The sequence below is a fragment of the Cystoisospora suis genome, assembly GCF_002600585.1.
Source record: "Cystoisospora suis strain Wien I chromosome Unknown contig_3158, whole genome shotgun sequence".
Classification (NCBI taxonomy): Eukaryota; Apicomplexa; class Conoidasida; order Eucoccidiorida; family Sarcocystidae; genus Cystoisospora; species Cystoisospora suis.
In genome coordinates, this window is record NW_027155953.1 from 1,411 (window position 1) to 9,791 (window position 8,381).

Genomic DNA, 8,381 nt, shown 5'->3' on the forward strand with positions numbered 1-8,381 from the left:
TAAAATAATAATAATAATAATACTAATAATACTAATAGTAATAGTAATAATAGCTTTCAAAACACCGATCTCCATCACCAAAAAGAAGAAGAAGACTAGCTTTCTTCATCTATCTTGAATCTCTCTTGAATCTATCTTCAATCTATCTTCTGTCTATCTTCAATCTCTCTTGAATCTACTTAGTTGGGGGGTTTGATGAGTCATGTGTGTGTTGGAGTGAGGACGAAGGAAAGAAAAATTTTGAGGGGAGGGCGGGCATCTGACAAGCCTCGATCAACATCTGAAACAGAAGAAATTCCTCGCCCTTTCTCTCTCTCTTCTTTCTCTCCCCTATTATTGTGCTCATTGATCATCTGCTTCTATCTGTCTCTCTCTCTCTCTGTCTCCTCTAAATGTCCTTGTTACCTCACTCTCTATCTCTCTGTCTCTTTCTCTCTTCCTTTTCTTTCTAGTCTTTCTTCCCTCAACTAAGATACCCCAACATAGAAAGACCCTCTTCAATTTCTTCTTCTTTTCTCTTCTAATTCCTTCTCTGCTCCAGGGAGCAGGGATTTTGTTTCCTCCTCCTCTGCTGCTGTTGTAGAGAGAGAAGGTCAGACCCACCTCTCAATGATGTATATGTCTTTTTCTTCACGGTCATCAAAAAGAGATAGATCAAAGACAGATAGATACATAAATACACTAAAGTTAGACACGTAGATCCATAGATAGAAGACAAGGCAAAGAAAGAAAGAGAGAAGAGAAATGTAGAGAGATTTATGTTGTTTCATTCATCTTGAGAGCGTGACTAGATAGTTAGTACTTGGTCTACTTCCTCGATTGGTCGATGGATTGCATGAGGAGCTCCAAAGCAAAAACGACCCGCCCCTGATGCTTCTGCTGTCTCCCCTTCCATACTATCCGTCCACCCACATACACACGTATATACATATATATATATATATACATATATATACATGGTATTTGTACGGTATCATACATATATATATATATATATCAGATGGTATGTATGGAGCCTGACTGCATGTACCCATACATACATATACATATATATGTAGAATACAAGATGATGTCTAGGTACAGGCAGATAGGTCAGTGTGCTAGCTAGATGTGTGTCTATACAGAATACTGACTTCGGAGCCATCTACGTTTTTGAAAAAGAGAGAGAAGAGAGAAAAGAAAGAGAGAAGAGGAAGAAGAGATAGAAGAAGAAGATGAAGTTTCGGGCTTAGCAGAAAGACTTCTGACGAGGCATTAGAATAAGAGAGAAAGACTGGCGAGTCTCCATTGCGCTCCATGTGGGATATCTGCCTCTTGTCTTGCTCTTTCACATGGAAAGGGATAGGAATAAAGCTAGCTCTATGCCACATTTCTTGAATGGAGAAGACCCAGAGACAAAGAAAGACTCTTAAGGAAGAGAGAGAAAGGAGAAAGAAAGCAAGAGAGAAGCTCTATTCTTCTTCTTCTGAAAATAGTTCGAGTAGAGAGAAGAAGGTTCGAGAGATCTTGGGGTGTGGATCAGCATGCCTAGCACCACCACCTTATACACATCCACCAAAGACTGCTACAGAGAAAGAAGGAGACAGACAACTACACCAATGGAAGAGAGAGAGAGAGAGAAAACGAAAGAAAGAAAAGGGGGTTCTTCCTGTTGCTTCTCTTCATTTTTTGTCTCTGATGGAGACTGAAGTCGTCAAAAGGAAAGAGAAAGCCATACAAATACGTACATATACATACATATATATAGCACCTCTGTACGCTATGTATATGGATGTATCTATATCTATATATACAAGGAGACATTAGAGACATCAGTTTGAATATTGTAGTCTTTCATCTAGACTTTCTTTCTCTCTTTCTCTCTCTGTGAATCTTTCTCTCCTTCTTTCTGTCTTTTGGCATTGACAAGAAATGGCTTACACACCATGGACAAAAGAAAGAAGAGGAAGAAGGAGAAGAAGAAACAAAGACAGAAATCTCTCTCTGTCTCTCTGTCTGTTTCTTCTTTTTCTTTTTCTCTTCTTTTCTTTCGTTCTTCCGCTCATCGTCTCCTCTCTCGTCTCTCCTTTTGTAATAAGAGAGCTCCTATTCTCTTTCTGTCTCTCTTTCTTTCTGTCTCTTTCTCTCACTGAGGGAAACAAGAAGAAGTTCCTTCCTTCTTTCTTTCTTTCTTCTTCTTCACAACTCATTTCTTCTTTTATTACTATTCCTTGTATAAGCCGACCCATTCCACAGTAGTGAAGAGCCTCACTGTTCTTCTTCCTACTACTACACGCATCGTTCCTACCACCGACCTTTTCCTTCTTCCTCACGCTTTCTTTTCTTCTCTCTTTCTTTCTTTCTTTCTCTCTCACTCTTTCTTTTTCTTTTTTCTTTCTTTCTTTAGAGTTGCTCGATGACTTTGGTGAAGGCATGCAATTCTTGTCTCCGCTTTTGAGTTTTCTGTTTCTCCAGTTGTCTCTCGACTCGATCGAAAATCTCCTTACAAACACGTTGAGAATTCTAAAAGACAGAGAGACACACAGACAGGCACTTATTCTTCCTTCACTCCCTCACCTATTGAGGTGTACGTACAGACAGACATACACACACTTCATACTTCTCCATAGCAAAACAGTCCCTCACAGCTTATATGCATGTCTCTTCTCTCCTTCTACTTTCCTTCTCTCTGCCCGCTAACTACGTCAACCGCGCTTTATCTATCTATCTCTCTCGAATCTATCTATCTATCTATTTATCTGTCTCCAATCTATCTATCCGGCTTCAATCTGTCTTCAATCTATCTTTCATTTAGTATCTATCTGCCTCTTTCGTCTTTCTCTTCTACCGGATGAAAAGCTCCACTAGACCTGATGAGAAGACTATGAACGGAAATCTGTACATGGGAAAAGAGAGAAAAGAAAGAAAGAGTAACGACGCAAGAAAGAAAGAGAGAAAGAAAGACAGGTTCATAGGAAATAGGTAGATATACTTCGAGTCAGTCAGTATGAGAGATCGGAGAATAGGAGCAAAAAGGAAGGAAAAGAACCTAAGAAGAAGAAGTAGATAGATAGAAAGAGAGAGAAAGAAGGCTCACAACGATGACTGTGGGGAGAGCGGCAAGATCGAGAAGCGATCCGCCCAGTTTCTGGATTCCTGTACATCTTGGCATGAAGCTTTTCTCTTTTGAGAAGTTTCGATGAATCGATACAAGCAATCGACATGCGCTAGCTGTCTCCTCATGACTCGACATATCCCACACATACCGATTGCGGATCTGCAACACCACACAAGACAACGAAAGAAAGAGAGCTAAGGACAGAATGGAGAAAGAAAGATAGAGACCGAATGAAGAGAGACAGAGAGACCGAGAGATAAAGAAAGTAAAATAAAGGATGTGAGAAAGTCAAAGGCCGAATGAAAGGGATGGAGAGAGAGGGAAAAGAAGAAGAGAAAAGAGGGAGGGTGTATACCTATGTACATGTACAGACACATACAGATATACATAAAAAAATAGTCTATGTATATCTCTCTATGTAAATAAGCACATATATATATATATATATATAGAAAGAGAGAGACACTCCTCGGCTCTCTTTCTTTTCTTGACATAGATATGAAGAAAGACGTCTCCATTTACCATCATACACAAGTGGAGATCTAGAAGTCTCTAGGAACGAAGGAGAAAGAAAAGAATGAGAGAGAAAAAAAAGAAAAGAAAAACGTGGAAATTTCATCGAGTGCAAGAGAGAAAGAGAGACAGAGACACAAAGCAGGGAAGGGGGGGGCGAGAGGCGACTAAACCCCACCAATCAAATCGCAAGCCCGCATGCACAGAGCTAGCTATCTATCTTTTATCTATCTATCTTTAATCTATCTATCTATCTGTAGATACACTATGTTGACACCTGTGTATAGCAATGCGTCGCACTCCTCATCATAGGCAGAGAATAAAAATGAAGAGAAGCAATCGACCTTCCATGCTTTAGATGAATCTTTCTTTCTTGCTTTTCTCTCTCTCTCATTCCTTCTCTTTGGATACCTGGCCCACTGTAATAAGAAGAGGGATATCTTCCGCTGGAAATTTGTCACCTGCCGTCTCTCTGCAAAGAAAGAGAGACGAAACAAAGAAAACAAGCAAAGAAAGAAAGTTGGAGAAAAGATGAAGAGAGAAAGACACAAAAAGGAGAAAAGAAAGAAGGAAAGAAAGAAAGCCCACATTCCTTTTGCTAGAAGACGCAGATGGGCTACATGAATATCTACACCTACATCTGTGTGTCTCTCTATCTCTATCCATCCACATCTATCCACCTCTATCGATTCTATGATGCCTGGCCTCCCCAGACACGTACATATGTCTATGAATATACGTATGGATATAATTGTATACGGAATGGAATCTTAACATCGCTGTGAACTGAGTGACAGGAAGAAAATCTCGTATGTATAGATATGCATCTGTCTATCTATCTATCTATCTAGGTTGACTGAGAGAGAAAGAAGAGAGAGAGATTCTTGATGTATTACTCTTGAGATTCTTGTTTAATGATGAAAGAGAGCTGGAGGATGAAACGTACAGAAAGCATAACGAGAGAAAGATCCCCCGGATAGGGCAAAAGGCTATGACTTGAGTCTACACACGAAAGATAAGTGTGATGTTCATACCTCCCATTAAACTCTATGTAGGTGCTATCTATCTATCTATCTATCTACACAGGCCTGTAGCCCTATCAGGATTGACGGAAGATAGAGAAGTATACAGCAGGATGTTCTATCGAGAAGAGCATGAAGCGAATAGAGATCACCTCACTTTCTTGAGTGTATATACACCTCACCGTTCATCACACGTTACTTTGATTTCTCCCCCTCCTTCTTCATCTTCATCTTCTCCTTCTTCTTCTTCGTCGACAAATACACATGGAAGGCTAAAAAGTGAAAGAGAGAGAGAAAAAGAGAAGAAAAGAAGAATGTTTAAAAAGCAGTGCATGTGTACCTTCATCTTTCTGTCTCTGTCCCCCCGAGTTCTTTAGAGAGGAACAAGGGGAGAAGACCTTCAGTGAACTTCCCTCCCGCCGATCCACGCATCAAGCCGCTTCTTCAAGAGAAGAAGATAAAGATCACAAAGAAAGAAAGAAAAAGAAAGAGTAAGAAAAAACGAAAGAAGGAAAGAGACAACTTATCTCCATGCATGCCTTCTTATCCATTCATACTTCACACACCCCTAGGCATCACTGTACACATAGACACACACTAGATTTCTCCCGTATCAGATGAGACGCTTCGATGCTATTGCAGATCGAAATAACTCACTAAGGCGGGAAAGATGAAAGAGAAAAAGAGAAACACTAAAGAAGCTCGAGACAAGAAGGAGTCTCAACTAAGCTCGATTCAAAGAAGAACTGCGTAGACTGCTGATCCCTCCTTCCACCCCGAGTAAATACATACTTATACATATACATGTATGACTATGTAGGTATGTATGAGGAGGCAGGAACGTGTGTGGATAGATAAGAATATACAGCACCTGAGACAAGAAGATGTTTGCGTCGCTTGTCTTCTTTCATGAGAGAAACATCTCTACGTTGACTATTCAGAAGGAAGTAGAAGAAGAAGTTGTAGTAGGGGGGCTTACTATGTATTTCGTAGAGCCGCATAAATCGCGAGACTGATAGCATCGAGGAGACCTCCACCTGCCTTGAGAATCTTTGAGAAAAAGAAAGAAACAAGTTCAGAGAGGCACCGAGTCATTCACGTCTAGGCAGAAGAGGCTCCAGGAGGATCATAAGAACTTCACTATCCTCTCATCCACCACCCACCTACTTCTATCACGCCATTAGCATGGGAATACAGCACATCCTCTCTCCCTGAAGTACGTACGTATGCATATATCTCTCTCCGCATACATAGATATACATATACATATGAACAGAAACCTATGTCTATATATATATATATATGTAGAGCAAGAGGTACGTCATATTCTTTACGGAGATGTTGACAGGATTTGCCAAGGTGTATATACACTTCCAACTGTCTATATGCAGACAACGTGTGCGTATCAAATTCGACTAGACCACGGAAATGCCACAACGGCGGGCTAGTGATTGGAGTGTACATACACCTCAAATGATGCCGCGATCAGAGTTGAAAACTCGATAGGAAGCTCCACTCCACTCTTATATGTATGAGGTGCCCGTTCGAAAGAACTTCAGAGATATCAGCTAACTAACATCTGGCTATCTAGATCTATCCACGTATAAATAGATACATAGAGATATGAATAGATATACACATGTGTATATGTACATATACTATAGTATATATACATAGAATCTCATACATGGACATGTGTGTATGTTTTTCTCTATTTCATGCTGGGCATCATACTGCGCGGTGTTGTATCACCCGAGGGGTGGCTGGATGAGTTCGTGCATGCCAAGTGAATGTTTAAGTGTAGGTAGACATGGGTAACGGGAGTGTAGAATATAAAGATGTATCAATCTGTGTTTCTTCACATCTGCGAGGGTTAGCAGCTTAGTTTGTGTCGTTGTAGAGAAATCTATCGGTAGCTCACGTAGAGTAACAGAAAGGAGCTTAGCCACTATCCGTCATCTTTCGGTCATCTTCACGATGCCAAGCCGACTTGGAGAAGTTCATTACTCATATGTTGACTTTCTCTCTCTTCCATCATCCGTTTCTTCCTGCTCTTCAAGTCTCCTCTGTGTACTGTCAAGATGCCTAGTCGTATCTAGGTGTGCATGTATACATGTATATGCACATACATGTGTGTGTATGCTTACAGTCTAAACTTACCATCTCTAGTATTACGCTTTTCTTGTTAGATACGTGGCTCCTGCCCCCCAGGGTACATGCGCTGTATTCCTCTCTCTATATAGAAGTTAGTAAACAACGCACATAGGTATGCCGGTTGCCTGCTAACGGTTTCTCTCCCTGTAGATATACATAAACATACACACTGTCTATACGTGCAAGGCCTATTCACGCAAGTCCTCAGTATATATATGTATATATGTATATATATCGCCATGCGAGCATTGCTTTTTCTGTTTCCGACTAAGGCTGAAGAGGAGGGAAGGAAAGGAAGAACAATGAAGTCGTAGTCCTGATTTCCATTCTAAGATCTCTCTTCGCCTTTCTTTCTCCGTCCTTACAGCAATCTTCTGACGTCCGTTAAAACTTCTCTTCTCTCGCTAGTCTTTGACCTCGATTTCCAGGCCCACTGGATATCTCTCTTGTCCGGTCTCTCGGCTCTCCGCTCACCCGCCAGTGTCGCCTTTTTTTTTTTATCTCCCTTCTTCTTCTTTCTCTGCATTGTAGACGTCGCTCCCGACTTCTTCTGACGTCCGTGCATGTCATTTCCCTACTGTGTATGTGTAAGAAAGATGTTCATACATACATACATACATTCACGTTTGTATATACATTATGCTAGAAGTCTGCGTGCGTGTGGAAAGAAATCTTCTTGTGAATGATGTCTGATCTCTGTAGGCAGCAGACAGCCGTCCGCCGTGGTCTCTTTTCCGCAACAGAACTAGAAGACTGGCTTGGTGAAGATTGCCCGGGACTGGATCGTCAATGTGTCATTCGTTTTCCTCCTGACGTAGCCGCGACTTTACGCAAGCGGTTGATACATGTGCGACAGCAGCAGCATGCGCGTAGCAGCAGGGGTCTCTCTTCTACGGGGGAGGCTCCGCTCAACTTCCCTCCTGGGTGCACAGCGGCGAATCCTCTTGGACTTGTCATAACACCCCGGGAGGAATGGAGTTATCGTATTTTCGATGTCAAGGTATGATCTAGGATGTTAAACTGAAGAAGATAAGAAAGAGTACAGATCAGAAAGAAGGTCCGATGAATCCACAGGGTGCTTTCTAGTGCACGCACATGCCGTTTTTCGGTGGACGTACAGTATGTTGTTCGGGTGTATGTACACCTGTTTTTTTTTTCTCTAGGGTGTACGTACACCCTGTTTTTTTTTTTCGTGGGTGTATGTATACCCTGTTTTCTTTTTCGGTGTATGTACACCCGTGTTTTTCTTTTTTTTTCAGTGTACGCACACATGCTGCTCTTCCTTCTGTATGGAACGTCCTGCTGGTATGTGTATCATTCACTGAAGGTGGCTGTATATAATAAGAGTGCGCCTGTCCCTTCTTCACAACGTGCATCCACATATAGTTCAACCACCGTCAGAAGAGATATGTTCTCAAACGCCTCCTATCAGTAAAGGCGTAAGAATGTTGGTCTTGAAAGCAACGCTGGGTGCTGTCCTTTTCTCCTCACACTGTAAGCTGTCACACTACATGAAACTGGTTTTACGGGGCGGCGTAACCTATCTATCTATCTACCTATCTATTTCCCGAGGTCCAGTCCTTTTCTCTCTCTTG

The 8,381-nt window shown here is 41.5% G+C and overlaps 4 protein-coding genes across 4 annotated transcripts in view, besides 1 other annotated feature; 2 read left to right on the forward strand and 2 right to left on the reverse strand.

Annotated features, from left to right (window-relative positions):
• Window positions 1-64: 64 nt before the first annotated feature.
• CSUI_006296 (uncharacterized protein) lies at window positions 65-519 on the forward strand. Its single transcript, XM_068066460.1, has one exon. It carries the CDS (start codon window positions 196-198, stop codon window positions 469-471), a length of 276 nt encoding a protein of 91 aa, XP_067921557.1. The 5' UTR covers window positions 65-195; the 3' UTR covers window positions 472-519.
• A 29-nt stretch (window positions 520-548) lies between these two features.
• CSUI_006297 (uncharacterized protein) lies at window positions 549-921 on the reverse strand. Its single transcript, XM_068066461.1, has one exon. The coding sequence runs from the start codon at window positions 768-770 to the stop codon at window positions 594-596; it is 177 nt and encodes a 58-aa protein (XP_067921558.1). The 5' UTR covers window positions 771-921; the 3' UTR covers window positions 549-593.
• A 77-nt stretch (window positions 922-998) lies between these two features.
• On the reverse strand, window positions 999-5,877 carry CSUI_006298 (uncharacterized protein). The gene is made up of 5 exons (XM_068066462.1): window positions 5,612-5,877; window positions 4,815-4,904; window positions 4,022-4,082; window positions 3,077-3,256; window positions 999-2,502 (listed from the first exon to the last, which is right to left on the reverse strand). Exons 2-5 carry the CDS (start codon window positions 4,819-4,821, stop codon window positions 1,917-1,919), a joined length of 834 nt encoding a protein of 277 aa, XP_067921559.1. The 5' UTR covers window positions 4,822-4,904; window positions 5,612-5,877; the 3' UTR covers window positions 999-1,916.
• The window catches only part of CSUI_006299 (taf7-like rna polymerase ii taf7l), a gene marked incomplete at both ends in the record, with an annotated part of 10,680 nt that continues 4,687 nt past the window's right edge, over window positions 2,389-8,381 (forward strand). Inside the window, 5 exons of the mRNA XM_068066463.1 lie at window positions 2,389-2,404; window positions 2,455-2,566; window positions 5,010-5,123; window positions 7,489-7,786; window positions 8,046-8,091. Coding sequence (XP_067921560.1) covers window positions 2,389-2,404; window positions 2,455-2,566; window positions 5,010-5,123; window positions 7,489-7,786; window positions 8,046-8,091 — 586 coding nt within the window. The remainder of the gene's footprint in view (window positions 2,405-2,454; window positions 2,567-5,009; window positions 5,124-7,488; window positions 7,787-8,045; window positions 8,092-8,381) is intronic.
• Window positions 6,197-6,274: a sequence feature (Short protein (CSUI_006300, PHJ19868.1) was converted to a misc_feature.).

Bases quoted from the DNA above. Each gene is read 5' to 3' on its own strand.
- CSUI_006296 (XM_068066460.1), top strand. From the start codon at position 196: ATGAGTCATGTGTGTGTTGGAGTGAGGACGAAGGAAAGAAAAATTTTG.
- CSUI_006297 (XM_068066461.1), bottom strand. From the start codon at position 770: ATGAAACAACATAAATCTCTCTACATTTCTCTTCTCTCTTTCTTTCTT.
- CSUI_006298 (XM_068066462.1), bottom strand. The intron at 3,257-4,021 runs GTATCCAAAGAG...GTGGTGTTGCAG, and splicing joins TTCTTATTACAGTGGGCCAG to ATCCGCAATCGGTATGTGTG. The intron at 2,503-3,076 runs GTGAGCCTTCTT...TCTGTCTTTTAG, and splicing joins CTCTCCCCACAGTCATCGTT to AATTCTCAACGTGTTTGTAA.